Source organism: Carassius carassius, chromosome 41, assembly GCF_963082965.1.
Source record: "Carassius carassius chromosome 41, fCarCar2.1, whole genome shotgun sequence".
NCBI classification, from domain to species: Eukaryota; Metazoa; Chordata; class Actinopteri; order Cypriniformes; family Cyprinidae; genus Carassius; species Carassius carassius.
This window is the reverse complement of record NC_081795.1, coordinates 4,294,826-4,313,555: the sequence shown is the minus strand read 5'-3', so window position 1 is coordinate 4,313,555 and position 18,730 is coordinate 4,294,826. Positions and strand designations below refer to the sequence as shown.

Sequence of the window (18,730 nt, the reverse complement as noted above, 5' to 3'; positions counted from 1 at the left end):
GTTTTATGACACTTGACCCTGCCCACTAAGGGGGAGGTGACCGCCATTAGAATTTAAAGTACCATTTTCATGGTAAAGCAATGTCCAATTCCAAAATGGTTTTCACAGGATGAATCTTGGGCTTCTAAGCTTTCAAATGATTTATGATGATTACCAAAAGATTTTACAGAGAAAAAGACAACAAAGGCAGAAAAATCATTAATTAAACAACACTCAGTGTTGGTGTTGTATCAGACACGTGCAATTAACATTAGGCTATATAAAAAACAAGCTCAAATGGAGTTAACAAGGTCTTTGGCTGGCGAATGAGGAGATCAGTGTTTTGTCCACTTCTGAGGCAAGTGCAGCACATTATATGCCACAATCACCTTTTACATGTTAGGATATAACGTTTATTGTTGCTATGGGCGCTTAGTTTTTTCTTGTTGTTTAATATACTTAGCCAAAATCTCATGATATAAACGATTAAGCACTTATGCACAGCAGGATATTTCAAACGTACAAAAGTATTTTTGCTAGATGGCAAAAAAACTAATTCTCCAGTCTTCAAGCACACACAAACAATAGCCTTAACAGACATAATGTTTGAGTAAAGAAAATGCTGTACTATTCAAGCAGTTATTTGTTTACTATACGGTGCCCGTATGGTGACTTTTCGCTTTACTTAGTTTTGTCGTGGCCACGTCATAATAACATAACTCGTGTGAACGTGATAATATGTCTTGGCCACTTTTGTCGAGGTAACAACATCATTATGTCGTGGCCTCGAGATGCTATGTTGAGGGAACGACATGTTTTTCTCATGGCCACGAGTTTAATGCGTAAACAAACCTGAATGACCATAGCAACCCAGGATTTATTATGGAATCATTAATAATTTATTTTTAATTAAGAAATTATTATATGATTTATACATATAAAATGTATGCATTTACATTTGATGCTTTTATGACATTTTATGTTAATGTGGAGCATTTACAGTACGCTATTATTAACAAAAGTATTCAGGATATTAAGTAAAGAGAATATTAAGAGAAAAAAAGAATATAAACGAAATAAAAAAATAACCGATAATAATAGGCTAATAATAATAATAATAATAATAATAATAATGTACACATATTATGTGGGAAAGACTATCATTTAATGGACTTACAAAACTGTAGGATGGATAAAAAAAGTTTTCATATTTTATTATGCACTTTATGTAATATTTATTTATGATAAACTTCATTTGAATACTGATGATCGCATGTAATACAGCCCAATAGCCAAAGCATATGGTTAATATAATAATTACTTAATTTAAAATAAAATATTAATGATTCCATCTCTGATAATCCTGGGTTGCTATGGTCACGCAGGTTTGTTTACACATTAAACTCGTGGCCACGAGAAAAACATTTCGTTCCTTCAACATAGCATCTCGAGGCCACGACATAAGGATGTTGTTACCTCGACAAAATGATCTCGTGGCCACGACATATGACATTCCCACGAGTTAATATGAAGTTCCGACAAATTAATATCTCGTGGCCACGAAATATTATCACGTTCCCACGAGTTATTATTTCGTGGCCGCGACAAACTAAGTAAACCGAACAAGTCGCCTCACGGGCACCGTAGTTTACCCATGCTTTGCAGATAAGCGGAGATCTGTTTCTATCTAAAATTAGATGCTGTAAATTTCAAGTTATAACTGCAAATTTAATGTAGTGTCCATGTCACAGTTATGGACTTTTTTTTCTGTTCCTTTTGCATCTTCCTTATTTGGTCTTTTTCCTTTTCTTGTTTAGTTAATTGATTGATTGATCAATCCGTCACCCGTCTCAACGGTGACACCTAGTGGCCACTTGCAGGTGTTGATCTGAAACAACAAGCCATTAAAAATGTGATGTTTTTATTATCATTGTCTTTTTCTGATATGTGAAGCTTGTAACCTGTAGGCTTCTTACTGTGCATATTGTTATTTTGGTCATGAAAAATGAATATTAATAAAATAAATCAAGCCACAATGTCTCACTTTTTTTAAAGATGTTTATTCAAAAATATTAATTTCTCTGCTGTGGAAGGACTTAGCCTACTTCTTTTTTTTCATACAGATAATTTCTCCAGCCTTCGAAAAAATCCTCTCACAAGGTACACTTGTTGATGGCATGCATATATGTTTTTCAGCAAGGACATACAAATTAGGAAAGTTTACTGCTCTCTCTTTCAATTAGGGAATCATGAGTTCTGGGCAAAAACGCATCATGGGGGTATTTTTCCACTTCCACTGTAGCATCAGCTGTAGCATTGTGTATAATCTGGGTTACATGGATACGTTTATCAAAAAATTCCCAGAAACTGTCCTGTGTTTTTCTACTGGTGTTGATGGTGATGATTATGGCGATGATGGGCCTGATGATGAAAACAGCAATTAGTAACAAATCCTACACTGACAGCATATATGAAGTCAGCATCTCTTCTGGGGAGCCTCCATTTGTATTGATCTATCTATCTATTTTAATCTATTTATCTATGTATCTACCTATATATATATATATATATATATATATATATATATATATATATATATTAATCTATTTGCCTATATACAGTATATTTCTATCTATGCATCTATTAAAGGTACAATTTGTAACATATTTGCAGTAAAATATCCAAAAACCACTAGGCTAGTGTTATATATTTTGTCCAGCTGATTACTAACAATATCTCTAATGTAATCATGAGAAAATTCCATACAGTAAAATAAATGGACACAACAACCCCATTGGATTCAATGGAGAAAAATGAAGTCAATAGAAGCAAGCACTTCCTGGGGGTCGGGCGTACTGCGCAGACTCAAACTGAGCTTGATGACGTAAATGTCACGTGAGCAACCTGTACGTCTTCTAATCGCTGTGCTAAGAGAAATCTGAATCACCCACCGAATCTTCCAGAGAAGGCGAGCGTGAACAGGAGCAAATTTTGGTAAGTATTCTGATTAATTATCTCCCTTGACTTTATACCTCCACGTCCCCCCGATAGGCTCATAGACAGAAAAAAGATTGCCTGCGAGCTTCTCCTCCTGTCCATACGGTAATTTCTCTACTGTGCGACAGAGAGTCACTGGTTATGACACAATCGTTAGCCTATTTTTTACAAAAACTGCTTCTACGGGACCCAAGGTAATGGAGCCTTTTATACATTTTCATGTTTCTTTAGAAATAATTAATGGACAAATGGAGTCTTTAAACGCCTCGGATGTAAAGTTAATGGCAAAGCCCAGGGGTGCTTCAAAAAAAATATGAAACCCTGCCCCCCTGGGAAATTCCCATTCTAAATAGTGACACGGGGCAGTGCAGTCGCCTGTCAATTACGTTAGTTACCCTTCGTTACCGCCTTTACTGACAGAAACCATGTGACAACAGTGTCGTGGACAAATGCGGAAGTAGCTTCGCGGCAAACTTCAACAAGAAAGAGATGCCGATCTCGCTTGTGTTTTACTCGACAGGTGACTTGTTTTTATTCGTATCTTTACAGAAAATGTATGCTATTATAACGATCAACAAGATTAGTATTATGGGGCATACACGCCAAACGCGGGGCATCGCATCTCTAGACCCGCGCAAGGATGCATCTGATCCATAGTCTGATCGCGTCTTTCCATTGACTTTGTATGTAATCCACTCGCGCAAATCGGTGAACTCGCGTTAAATCCATGATTTATCTTTTCGTCTGATTGATGGCCGTCAGCGGTTGGGTAGAAGACAACAAATCCCATCGTTCCACACTCCTCCTTAGCGTCATCAAACCACACGATTGTTATTGTTTTGATAATGCGCCCTCTAATGGCAGGTCCTACAACCTGTAGCTTTAATGTGTCACTATATGTATATTCTGTCCATCTCTAGCCTATCAGTCAGTGTGTTAATTTAAATGTAACCCTACATATAACTAAACAAATCACACTATAAATGTCACTATATCACCAAATATCCGCTATCTCAAAATCAGACAGGTCAAGATGCGTTGACTTCACTTTTATACAGATGTGCGATTGTGTGGTCAATACCCAACCATGTCAATCAAACGCTGATTCGGCGGACCATGCCACCTGTCGAAACACTTGTGAAACACTTCGAGGCCGCAGTCATGTGACATGGGCGTTTTGAATCACGCCTCGGATCAGTGTTTCGAAACATCTGCGCTTCGGGCAGGCCTGGACTGGGACAAAAATCGCCCCGGGCATTTTTGCCCAGACCGGCCCACTATATGATCATAAACACCACCCATCTTTGCACGCCCTTAATTATATGCATACCAACTCCTATTCATTAAAACCACTAATGCCATGTAATGAGTGAGTATAGGAACGAGTGAGAGTTAACAGATGAAACAAGTCAAAATTTTATATTTATTAATACAGTTGAACTATACTCCACAGCGCTGAATCCTAAAACAAGCTATAAGCATCTCTGGCATAGCAATACCAGTGTTTCTTACAGGATTTTTGTTAAAGCTATGGTGGTGTGTCCTCGGTCCTTCTAGTGGGGTTCGGGGACATGCCCCCCCGTGAGAAAATTTTGTGCATTTTAATGTTAAATTCATTAATCTGGTGCACTTTGAGAGTTCAAAATTAAAAGCTCCAACCCATATTCAGTGTGCAAATTAAACAAAGAAAAATTCAAACCTCGTTTAGTTACAGTGTCTATTTACATTACACCTATACATAATAATAGTTATAATATTAATCCAATGACAGTAATAGCCATATTTTGTAAAACAAATGCACAAAAAAATAAAGGAAACTTTCTTAATTAGTTGTACCAATTTCTATACGTGAAAGAGATAAGCACATGATCTTTTATTTTGACGCAAACTGCATCAAGCTTTTATTTTGGCGGAAAACATTGGTTTACAAACGCCTCTTATTAAATTTCTAGTGAATTGCGGTAATCGTCAACTATGCAGATGTGGAAATAATCTACACTCATGACATGGCCTAAGTGTTTTGAAAGTAGTTATGCTTACCGCAGGCTCTACACTTTCTCATCTCTCTCCTGATCCTCCGTCCTCACTATCATCATCTGCCACAGGAGCTGATGAAGGTCAGAAAACATATATTTTGACACAGTTTACAGTGTCTGCTTTAAGGGCCTGGTTCTATTTTTTCACGCTATTTATCTGCACATTCCTTGCGTTTCTTCTCCATCTTTTTTTACAGATACACACTGACACTGCTGCCGCTCGCTCACTCCTTTAAAGTTGTGATTGGGCCAGCCCAGTGTCAATCAAGAAAAGAGCCAATGGGCCACTGATCTACGTGTTTCATGGGCTGGTCTGTCAGAAAAAAAAAACTAACACTGACTTTGACCAATGCATTTCACCGGCACAAACCCAGCGCCGCCAATTAAGCAAAACAAAACGAATGGGCCGCCGATGTACAAATTTTATGGGCCGTTTAAAAAAAAAAAAAAAAAAAAAAAAAAAAGTATGAGTATGAGATATCGGCCCAAAAAGCACATCGGCCCACCGGGCAAATGCCCGGTATGCCCAATGGCCAGTCCAGCCATGGCTTCGGGATCTCGCAAAGCTTCGGAACGTCTGTTTCACGTCAGCCATCCCTAGCGCTGAGGTGTTTGAGTCAGAGCGGTCGGAGGTTGGAGTGATATATAAAGGATTTCCTTGAGCTCGCAAACCGGGTGAGTTATCACGCATCGTTCCTGGGCGTTTGTTTTTTTTGTCGGGCTGGACGAAGACACAATCTGCTGCACTCTTCCTGGTGGTGATTTTCCCCTTGATCGAGCTCATTAATCTTGTCTCATTAATCCTGACTTCGAAGTGGAAGAAGTTCAAATCAAGAACGGCCCAAATTTCCTCGTCCAGTCCCCTCAGGAACGGGTCGTGTTTCGCCTGCTCACCCCAAACCGGGAACCTCTACATACCGCTCCAACAGCTCCTCCCATCTACCCAAACCCAACCCAGTATCCTTCCGAGCTCAGCTGTTTTCCTCAGCTGGTCAATGCAGCAGCCCGTGGCGAAGTCAAGGCCGCCGCATTCAGCAAAGCCAGTGTCAACGTCCACGATCCCCACTTCTGCTGCACTGAAGACATGAGCACCTGCGACTCATATGGCAAGCTGTATATATAATAAACCGCCCTCTCCTCCAGAATATCCTTCATTATCAGCTCTAATATCATAGACATTGCATTACCCCCAGATTTCTTATAACCCAATAATAATCCTCTTCCCAGATTCCCCTCTAGGACACTTCCCTGAGCCTCCTTCACCTCCTAGGTGTCCTACGCCTCCACTGGTTCCGTCCATCCCTTCTTCATCTCCTGAGCACCCCGACTTAATCCCACGGCGGGCTCCCAATCCCCAGTTAAGCCCACAGCCACTAGACTGACCTATCCTCGCCATCAGGAAAGTCTGGGAGCTCCAGATAAATAATAGCCAGGGTTCTAAATTAACTTTTTTTGATCTAAAGTTACCAGCCAATCAGAATTTCCACTAGCCATTTTTTTCGATAAAAATAACAAATTATGAGTGCCACTGAATGCATTTGATCATTTTATTAACATTGTTGGCATGAAAAACACATATAAAGTACAATGCATACAACAAAATATACACTGACTCAAATTTAAAATTTTTAGTTCCCACCACAAAATTGCTTGTTTTGTTTTTTTCTTTCGCGTAACTTACATGCGGCAATCCTGACAAAGCATTACGACAGTCTTGTGATCAAACACAAGCCATTCGTGACCCGTCAGCCATTTGGCATTAAATTTTATTTTCTTTGTTTCTCTGTCGATATCCTCATCCCCTGCCTCGTTCCTCTTTTCGCCCCCAGAAATCTGTCCCAACCACCGCCGCATTTAGTTTAATCTTAATTTCTTTGTTTAATAGCTAACTCCCTCCTCTTTCAGTTTATGCTCCCTGCTCTGGCTTCATTCGTTCTTCTTCTTGTGTTTTCTGTTGGATGCTCTATTCGTTTCCATGTTTTTTCACGCTGATTTCACTGCAAACTGCGTGCAGCCAATGGGCATATGAAACGTCATCACGTAGCATTACAGCAAAGTGTTCATGGGAAATGTAGGAAGTGCTGCCAGGGGGATAAATGACCGAGAACAGAGCCTCATGTCATGCATCACCAGCCAAACTGGCTAGTAAGTTTTAATTAACACCCGCCAAAATGAATTTTAACCCGCATTTGGCGGGTGTTAATTTAGAACCCTGGTAATAGCCTACAAGCTGGAGTGATTATGCAAGATCAGCCATCTACAAAGTACAAAACAAAGCATAAAAGCTCAATTATTTTATCCAAACGCTTCACTCTAATAAAATAATGAATGAATAAAGCAAGCTAGTAAATAGTTCACTTTAAATGTTAGATATAGAGCATTTCTTTCACATAGAGATGTTAATCAAAATAATACAATTAATTCTGTACAAAATATTACTTAGTTGAAGGAATACGAAACATATATGTGTGTGTGTATATATATATATATATATATATATATATATATATATATATATATATATATATATATATATATATATATATATATATATATATATATATATATTTAACGTAACAGATGGACACTTGATCATAATAATTTATTGCAGATGTTTCAAAGAGCAGTACAACAGTAATCCAAATGACGATGCATTTCAGTTGCAATTCACTCTGGCAGAATATAATATAATCGTGAGGAGCAGGCAATAATTTAAATTGTTAAATGCTGAAAATACTATCCTGATCCACTCCGTCAAGGCGCGCGTTTCTCATTCAAAACACACATCACCGGAAACACAGCATGTCGCAATCTATGACGAAACCGGCGAGAGCCAATTAGCGTTAGATATAACTAAATAAAACTTCTTAACGGCACATTTTTTAATTGTTACTATAGCTACAGAGTAAGGAGATACATATCGCCGAATGCGCTGTTCCTCACACCAAGCATCACATGGATACAGGATTTAAATAAAAATAAAATACTTTCATGATCATTTTATTTAATGCTTGTGCATGACAGCATACTAATAAAAATGATGTGCCCCATGGTAAACCAAATAAATAATTCATGATAATGGTTAAATGAAGTCTCTCTCTTTCTTTCTCTCTCTCTTTCCATGTAAGGATTCTAAGATTATTTGTCTCATGAATAATAATATAACACTGAATAAAATTATAATTAAGTGCAGTTTAATGCACTTGAATGATTTGCTTAATCTGTCATTCTGTTTTGACTTGCCATTTCAAAGACTACATTTTAACAATACTACACTTCATTAAAATGTCTGTCATAATTTATCAAGGAAGAAGGAAATATCTACCAATAGGCAGTGTGAGAACCAACTGCACGGTAAGGATAAAAGTAGCCTAAAGTTAGTGTAATGGCTATAAACTACAAACATCATAAACCAGCCTGTTTAGACAATATCTAATATCATGTCTGGAAATATTTAAATTCAACTCAATTTGTATTTAAAGTGATCACAACTCAATAAATACATTCTGAGTTACAAAATATTATGCTTTAATTTAATGTTACGTAATTACTTGATCTTCATTTTGTTGCTTATGATGAGAAAATTTGTGAGATTCATTTAGCATGCAAAAACTCATGATTGGCCAATGTGTTCATACTCAACAGAACCATGTGTGATTGATTTCAAAAATGCGATGTGACATGAGCAGCTCTTCATTTATTACAGCAATCAACACTTTTCTTCAAATTTTTATTTTCATTAGTTTCATATTTATACATTTTTTGAAAAACCAGGGGGCACCACGTTGGTTTAATAAAATTGGACTGTCGTAAATAATGCGTATAGTAGCAGATTAATAACTTCTTCAAAAAATGTATTCAAAATCACAATAATGTCACATTATCATTATCAAACAAAAGAAAGTGGTTAATTTTTTTAATCACTTTAAGCAGTATTTGTTGTACATTTCTCTGACATGCTGCTGTTAAGATATAAGAATTACTTATTTTGTTCTCCATCTTTGCTTGATGTTTGATACACATAAAAACTTTTTAAAAGCACAGCTACTTTTCGACATGATTGTATATTGCCTTTGGGAAATGTTTGGGAAAGGCCAGGATTGGAATCCACTGTCTTAAGAAAATTTTATTGAGTTTAATAAATGTTTTTTCTTAATTTAGTGGTAAGAACTCAATTGAGAGCAAAAAGATTTAGAAAGTCCCTATAGTGTGATATTTATGTTGATTTAAATTCTTTTCACTTTGCATTAAAATGTTATTATTGTTATTATTATTATTTGTAAGACAATAGTTTTTTTATTTCAACTTTTATTTCATGGGCAAACCCAGGACCATGATGGGACTTCTGCTTTTTCAATTGCTTTTACAAGGTAAAAGAATCTGTTTTCCTCACTTCTACTGTACCTATAGTGGATGCAACTGAGAAGGTGAAGGAGTGGATGCCGAGTTGACATATCCTTCATACTGATATTAATTATATTATTACCTGATTTCTTGTTTGACTATTAATCAAGTTATGGCAAGAGTGAAATGTGTAACCTTATGTGCGCTTATGAGATATTAAAGAATCCTGGTCTACCCTGTATTTCTTTTCCTCAAGATTAATGTCCACATATTATGTGTGTGTATCCAACCGTAATGATAAGACACTCACCAGTGCTAGAAAGCCTTGAATTTTAGATAAGTTCTCTGTGTGTTAGTATCTGTCTGTACAGGGAGAAGCTCAGACAGTCCCAGGACAAACGATCAACTGCCAGTGTCCAGCGTATCAGATATACGTCTTTGGAGAGTTTATCTAGGTTTAGGAACCAATCAGAATCTTGTTGACTTATGTATTGACGCAATTAGTATCCTCTGTCAGGGTATAACTGTGGTTGATTTTGAGTTGTACGAGAGCGGCCTACGAACTCCGTCGAGAGTATTGAAGCTGACATCTGCTGATGAAATTGCAAACTATTTTCTTCAAGTAAAATTATTATTATTAATTGAACTCATCTCTGACTCCTGGTCTTCATTGTGACATATCTGGTCCTTGGGTTTTAACTGTAAATTCCCCTACAAAGGGTATACATTATGATAACTGTCACTGATTTTTTTAACTGCCCCTATTATAATACTAATTGTATTGGAGGTCTCCTACAACTGGTTTACATGTATCAAAGGTTCAACATCAATGCACTTCACCTTGATGGGTGGTGATTCGACAACAACTGAAACAACTAATCGTTAAAATCATTAATAATTGATACTGAGATTAATTCACAACAAATTAACTATTCAAAACTGATTAATCTTCCACTCAGCTATTAATGTTATTTAACTTTTGTCCCAAAGGTGTTCTGCTGTATGATGCTTTGGGATGGGAAGTGACAATGCCAAAGGAAATGCACGGTCTCAGAGGTTCCTGTCTGGTCATACCATGTTCTTTCAGCTACACATCATACCCACCCAATGACCCATGTAGAGTTGTGTGGTATCAGTTGGTCTCTAGAGGTTATCCTTTAGTTTATGATCCATGGCATCCAAATTATGTCATTGAGAAGTTCAGATGGAAAACTGATTTATAGCTGAGTCATCAAGTAGGGATTGCAGTACCTCATAGGACATCATAAAATGCGCACCTATGCATTTTATGATGTCACGTCTACAATCTTTGTCGATAGAAAGTAAATACTGTTGTAATAATATTCCTGTAATATGTGATAGTCCAAATGTATTGAAAAAAAGTGTGTAGACAAAATTATCTCTCAGAAATTTATAGTAAATTTCACAAGCAATTACAAAGAAATGGCAAGTCAAATATTGAAAGCATTTTGAAGTAGAAAAACTAAAAGGGTATTTCATTTTAAATGCATACTCCAATAATCTTTGTCTTATTTAAACAAAAAAAAAATTGTAATAGTTTTGTAGCCATATTGACTTTATTTGAACAATTTTTAAATAACATCAAAAAAGGCAATTCATGATAAACCACATTTTAATAATTATTTCTTTTTTCATCTTTATCTAAAAATAATGGCAAGCACGGGCAAGTTGGAGTTCGATATCCACTGCAATATCTTGCTCAGTGTAAAGCTACAGCTAGTCTGTTTTTTCTTTCCATACTGTCATTTTTGCTGTTTGCTGAAACTACAGGTGCTGGTCATATAATTACAATATCATCAAAAAGTTGATTTATTTCACTAATTCCATTCAAAAAGTGAAACTTGTATATTATATTCATTCATTACACAAAAGTATTAAAGCTCAGACACGTTGATGTGAAAGTGCAATCATTTTCTAAATTTCTAAAATGACTATAACCATGACTAATAATTGTTATTGTATTTCTTTTAGCCAAATAATTGGAAATATCGATTTAACCATTATTGTTCAGCCCTTGCTTACTTTGCCGTGAGATGACATGAGAGGAACTGACTTCATACATCCACAAAAAAATTAACCCCATGACAAGTTAGTTGAAACAATTTAAAAAGTGGCTCAACAAAGGGAAGAAAATTATGGAAAAAGACACTTTTTATCTAATGCAATTCAGACATTTACTAAATACATTTTGGAGCCACTGTATGATATTATGTAATAATTTGAATGTTTTTGTGAATTATAGAAAAGCCACAGCAGCCCATCATCAGTATTTATGGAGGTGAAAAGATGGGTGATGCCATCACAGTAGAATGTTCAACTCTCCACACGTGTCCACAGAGCAAACCAACAATCACTCTGAGCGGTGTAGAAGGATCTGATCAAACAAAGGATGAACATATTAAAAACGGCCTGTGGAAAATCACTCTGACACGAACAGGTGTCTTAAAGGCAGAAAGCTTGACTATTATGTGTTCAGTAGCACATTATGGTGGCATAACAGTGACAACTGAAGGAGTCAAAATGTGAGTAAACAAATATGAAATGCTTTGTGTTATGTTAGTTATAAGTTCACTTTAAACAGTTGGACCTATTACAAGATTTCAGTTCAATTTCAGGTGTTCATTATAAAATAATGATTGAGCCTGAACTGGCAGATGTCCCATAGGGCGTCACAAAGAACTTCATTTGTAGTGTCTACCATTCCTGCCAGAAAGAGGATCCAACCATCACATGGAACTATGAGAACATGCAGGTCACAACGGGGAGCAAAACACTTTCAGGTTTAGATCGGATCACCTACTTTAACATAACCTTTCTGGGTGCAAAAGAAGACCATGGGAAGGAGTTGAAATGTATTGCATATTTTACTGGAGGAAACATTACAATATCTGTTGTTTTACATGTACAACGTCAGTAATGTTTTAGCTTCATGTATGATATGTGCAGAGGCAACCTTTCCAATTCGGAGGCAGCACTTTCTATCTATCTTTTTAAACAGAACTATTTTAACAATCATGGACAAAAACAGTGTTCCTCTCTTAGCCCCTCAGCTCTTGGACAGTGTGATGACCTGTCCTTGAGAGCAATGAAATAAAAATTAGAGAACAATGATTAGATTTTTATTTTTTTTTTCGAGCACAGGCGGACTCCCATTCTGATGTAAGGCCCATTATAAGTGAAATGGCTGAGAAATAGCAAAGGCCCCTGGATCGCTCAACACGTTCTAAACTGCCATCAGGCAGTGAAGCCACCGGAAGTCACAGCTAAAACAATGACCTAAAATCACCCGATGTGAAGCAAATCAGTCAAACGGGATTAGTTTTTATGTTATGTGAATATGAATTAATGTTTACTTCAGATGTTATGTGCGGTGTTCACGGTCTTTTGGGGCAGGATAAGCGGTATGTTTAAACCATTTAGGTGGGTGTCTGCTGCGCTCTGATGACACATGTAACAATCCTACACAAATTATAGCTTATTTCTTTATGAACATGATTATTCAGGAATTATTGAACATGAACATTTTAGTATCAGTAATTAATATATTACAATGAATAATACAGTAGCCTCTGTTAATATTGCTCTGTAATGAAATGAAAACTTTAACTTGCTATCTTGGGAATAAAGCTTTTTTTTCTATAGGTGTGGTCAAATAGAAACTGTACTTCATGATATGTGTGAGATATGACTAATAATCCTTTTATAATTATATCATCATAGGGGCTCAAGGTGTTGGATTTTGGCCATATATTGTAGTATCTTCCCTTGTCTTCATCCTTATTTGTGTAATTACTGGAGTCTTCATATATAAAAGGCGACACAGGTTTGTATGTTTTTTGGCTTATACTTATGCTTTAGAAAAAAGAAATTCAAACACATCCTGTATTGAACATTTATCAGATCATCCCCAAATCTGGGTCAGATGATCTTGAGACAGTTCTGGTCAAAAATTAGTAATTTCAGACCATAACATCAATGATCCCAAACAGAAAGGGAAGTAATGTCCCATACTGTATGCATATAACATTATGATATAAAGGGGCCACAAACACAATCTGAACAGAGGTATTAAACATAATTACACAAAATGCAATATTTACCTAATTGGGGTCATTTCATGTTTAATCATTAAATAATATAATTATTTTTTTTAATGTGATTATGATTTTCTTTCTTTTTTGCAGGCACCAATCCGACAGAACATATGCAAATATGAGAGCAGAATACAAGTGAATACTATTTTTTTCTTTAAAAATAAGAATACATTAGAATTCCATTACATATTTCTACCAAAAAATAGAAAAAATAAAAAACACTTGATAAGTAACATTAATATTTAAATATACAGGTGAACATTGATTCAGTTATTGACTGTGACAGGCCATCATTTTGATATCACCACAGTGCTGCTGACACATTTGACAAATGTTTTACAGTTATTTTTGCATACTGAAGTGAAATTCACAGCTTCACTCATTCTTCCTTCTACACACCACTCATCGATAAACCTTCTCTCTTTACAGGTCAAACAACATTTGCATTGTGTCAGGAAACGTGCCTTTATCCAAGCGTTTTATGTTGTCAACCAAAGAGGTACAGAATATTTGAACCACAAATGTCTAAATTAATTAAACAGTGTGTTATACAGCAAAATAATAATATTCAGTATACAGAATGATAAACATAATACAAATTCTGATGCTACTTCAAGATTCTTTTTCTTTAGTGTGTTATGTAGCTAATTGGGCATGTATAAGATCTGCAAAGTTATAAAGCTCAGTCTCTTCGGCTGACTGAAATCTGGCGAAAATGCCCTAAATGGATTCTCCCTCAAACTTCTCTATTTGAAAATGTTTACACAATTCTGACCAAACTTAAACGCAAAGAAACATTAAAGCATGCTAACATATTTTATTACACCAAATACACAAAACAATGATCTTTGGAAATAGAATCATATGACACCTTTAACTTAACAGCTGCCATGATAAATGCAGATGATAAATGTGATTGTTTATTTTTTTTTCACCATGCACCTCAGTGAAACAAAATCATACTCAGTGAGTATATTATTTATTTTTACAATCATTTCCTTAAAATGTGGAAAACATTCAATATTCTGAAATAAGTTGTTGTCTGACCTCTGTGTCTGTGTTATTTTTTACATTAAGGGCGATTATGAGGCTGTTTACAACAACATGGGCAAGCTCAGCGTGTATTAAAATGCCTGATGATGATGATGAACAAAACAAAATATGCTTAGCATAATGTATGCTTTAAAAAATATAAAAGTCTGTAGCAGGTATTGACTTTATCAATGCTTTCCAGTATGTTTGTGTGGGAACATAAAGAGTTGGCTTTTCAATCCAGATTTAAACTGACAGAGTGTGTCTGCCTCCCAAACAACGTTAGTAAGACTGTTTGAGCACTAAATAGAAAAAAAGATTATTTTGCCCACCGTTGATTTTGATTTTCTAGTTATTATCAACTGGCCAGAATTTAGATACAACAGTGAACTTGAAGGAGTATAAAGCAATAGGAGCACGCTTAAGTACTGAGGAGCTAAACCATTCAGGGCTTTAAGTATTTAGCAAGATTTTAAAACGTATATGATGCTTATCGGCAGCCAGTGCAGTGTTTACTAAACCAGGCTTATATGACCATAATTCTAGCTTCTGCATTTCGGATGAGCTGGAGTCTGTTTATTAAGAACAACCACTCAGTAAAGCATTACAATAATCTAGCCTTGAATTCATGAATTCACTTTCTGGCATTTGACATTGAAAGCATAATTTAGAGATTTTGTAAGATGGAAAAACAATCTGTATTTAATGAAGTGCTATATTAATAAAGGTGACTTCACTTTTGATTATTATGCGTTTTATGTATGGACTTTCAGTTTAGAGGTACTGCATGTATCACAGGACAATTTCAAATTAATTTGAAGATATATTCGGAGATCAAAACTATTTATGAGAAACATTTATCTTAAAGTCAATCTCTCAACAGACGGAGCATCTGGAGCCAATTTTCTAGGTAATAAATATAAAAAGTTCTGTGTTTATTCCCTATGCTTTATAATTAAATAATAAAATAATCCAATTTGATAACTTTTTCCCCCAATCCTCCAGAACCAATGCAAATCTGAGAGCAGAATACAAGCCTAAACTTTTTACAAACCATGTAATACTATTCAATCTGTGAGCAGAGTGTCATAATAAAAGTTCCTATGCTACTTCCTGATTCCTTTAACTTAAGAGTTGCCTTGACAAATGCAGATATGTTGTTGTTTTTTCCACCATGCACCTCAGCAAACCAAAATCCTACTCAGTTACTCAGTAAGTGTTTTATTTATTTATACCATTACTTTATTAAACTGTTGAAAACATAGGCCTATTTGGTTTAAAATGCTAAGTTATTGACACCTCTGAGTCCCTATTTTTTCTTGATATATTACATTAAGCATTATGATTATGAGGCTGATTATGCCCACATGGATAATCTCAATGTGCATGGAAATATATATATATATTTTTACTTTCATGCTCAAAATAAATACATACAGTAGATTGCATACTATCAGAAACATAGTCTGAGTCTGTAGCGTGTATTGATTTTATTAATGTTGTTGTCTCTGCTGCCATTTATCAACAGTTGCCAGCATGTTTGTGAGAACATAAGTATAAATAAATATGGCATTACAAATTACCATCCAGTTTAGCACCTCGATTTATATATTAATCCATCTATCACCCAAAACGAATTTGCATTTGTTCCACACATTAATAGACCAAAATGAGTGGTAGGTGTTAATGACATCAGTATCATTTCATAACTGCTCACTTTCCATTGCAGTCATAGACAGTCCTCTACAGCAACCAACACTGCTTGTTTTAGGCTTACATTTAGGCTTTTAAATGAATTTGCCAGAGAAGAAACACCACGTGTCAGTCACATTCAACACATTTTCCAACAGATCATCAAAATAGTTTTCTTCCCCAAAATATTTTTAATTGACTATGATAATACACAAAGTTGTTTTTAACATAAAATGCAAACTAAATGCAAACTGAAACTAAATCTGCAAGCAAACCTCAGGATTGTTGAAATGTAATAAAGCTCAGACACACGCTTGTGTGAAGTGCAATATTTTTTTCATGATTAATATCTGTTTATTGACATTCTTGTGCAAAATATTTGGGAATATAGATTTAATCATTATTGGGCAGCCCTTGCTTATTTTGCCATGACAGGAAATGAGAGGAACTGACTTCATACATGCACACAAACAAAAAAAAGACCTCATGACCAGTTGGTTAAAACTATTTAAAAAGTGGCTCAGGAAAGGGAAGTTGATTCTGAGAAAACCTCTATTACTATATTTGTTTGCAGATGCCACTTTTTATCTAATGCAATTCAGAAATTTTCCAAATTCATTTTGAAGCCATTGTAGTTATCAAAGTGATATGATGTAATAATTTGAATATTTTTGTGAATTATAGAAAGGCCACAGCAGCCCAGCATCAGTATTTCTGAAGATGAATGGAGAAAACTCAACTATTGAGTGTTTAGGAACACATCATAGTGGCATAACAGTGATAGCTACACAAGACAAAAGTGTCAATGTGAGTAACAGCATGCTTTATGTGCCATTTTTGCAAAATTTGCAAGATTTCAGTTCAATTTCAGGTGTTCATCATAACATAATGATAGGGATTACATACAAGTCTAAACCTATTAGCAAATGAACAAATCATGGAAAACATTCACTGCTGATTGTAACAAGTTATATTTTCACCCTTGTCCCTCTGGGATATTCCCTATTATTCTGTACTGACTCCTTGATATATGCTGTGACTGTTAGGAAGACAAAATGCTAATTTATCTCCATATGCATGTGTAAACTTGCCATTTAATGCTATAATATGTCATTTAAAATAACTATTTATGTTGATATATTTGTTAAATGTCTGTTTTGTTACAATATAAGACAATTCATAACATATTTGAAAAAATAGAATAGATATACTAGCAGGTTACAGATAAGACTTCTACAATCTGACTCTACTATTGCAAGATGTCCACATACGTGGACAGTTGGTTTATGGTGAATTTAAACTACAATTTACTCTAAATTTTAGTTTATAAAATACTTACATATTTACTGTACAATTTTTTTTTTTTTTTACATCAGTTGACCTCCTTGTATAAAAGTTTTTCACAGATAGGCCTGGGACATTTAGCACATGTCTATCGCTATCAAGCAATGAATATTTGGAATACAAGGTAGTAGCCACTGTTACAATATTGTTGTCAATCTACTGACACCGCCTTCAAGTCGTTTGGAGAAAATTACCATGATAAAATAACCCTATGGAGTTAAATCAACTGTCCAAAAATGTGAACACCATGCTTGAAGGGGTTAAAAATGCAAAACTATAATAACCCTGACACAAACATCTTTCAATGGTGCATGAGGAGGGGGGATCTGAATTTGGAGGTGGACCCGGACAAAGCTTTTTCAAATTACACCCTGATACAAATAGGGATTTCCTCTGTATGAGCACGGCTTGAACATATTTCTGTGTGTCTTAGTGAAAATGAACTACAGAGACTTGTGCTTTCCGTGTCCTGAACAACGTTTGTCGAGCTGCTTACTGGGAATCCTCCCAAAACTTTCCATGGCCACTTCAGGCCCCTACGTACACTTAATATGCTTTTTCAGCAATAGTGGCTATTTTTTTTAATTAATAATTGTTTTTACGTTGCAGTAGAAAAAAAAAAGAATAATCTGAAAACACGCCCCTGTCTGCTTTATTATATTATTGTGAATGTGAAGTGAGGACGGCATGGTAAAAAAAAAAAAAATTCTTTATGAAGTAACTCTGACGTCATCAATATCATTTACTTTAAGCACTGCCACTTATTGGTCTAGCCCCCCTTGGCACCGGTAGAAAAAAAATTATGGGGCCGTGCCTGTAGCAATACGAGTAATTTATTCGAATTTTGTCTCATCCATGTTTCATCATATTGTTACAATATGCAATACTTGTTACAATGCAATACTTAAGATACTTTTATACTATATGCATTTATCTTTGGAATTTCATATCTTTTGGGCAAGTTGGTTGAGCAAACAACTGCACTGAAGTATCTTTCTGAATCACACACACACACACACACACACATACAGTACATATATATATATATATATATATATATATATATATATATATATATATATATATATATATATAATAAGCTGATTGGTAAACATTTGTCTACTACTTTTGTACCTGACTATTAAAAATTATTCAGTCATATTATGAATTATTATTCATATTAAATTATTT

General features: G+C 35.3%; 1 protein-coding gene and 1 long non-coding RNA gene across 3 annotated transcripts in view; both read left to right on the top strand.

Annotated features, from left to right (window-relative positions):
• Positions 1-6,437, top strand: part of LOC132123471 (sialic acid-binding Ig-like lectin 14) — a 77,115-nt gene extending 70,678 nt beyond the window's left edge. Inside the window, exon 7 of one of the 2 annotated variants that reach the window (XR_009426518.1) lies at positions 6,240-6,378. Coding sequence is in view for 1 of the 2 variants with exons in the window: in XM_059534099.1 (XP_059390082.1) it covers positions 6,240-6,394 (155 nt within the window). In the remaining variant the exon portion in view is untranslated. Of the gene's footprint in view, positions 1-6,239 lie in introns of both variants that reach the window. The other variant, XM_059534099.1, reaches the window with a different exon arrangement.
• A 6,574-nt stretch (positions 6,438-13,011) lies between these two features.
• On the top strand, positions 13,012-14,722 carry LOC132123472 (uncharacterized). The gene is made up of 4 exons (XR_009426519.1): positions 13,012-13,200; positions 13,562-13,606; positions 13,901-13,970; positions 14,549-14,722. It is a non-coding gene; the product is annotated as an uncharacterized LOC132123472 (long non-coding RNA).
• Positions 14,723-18,730: the final 4,008 nt, after the last annotated feature.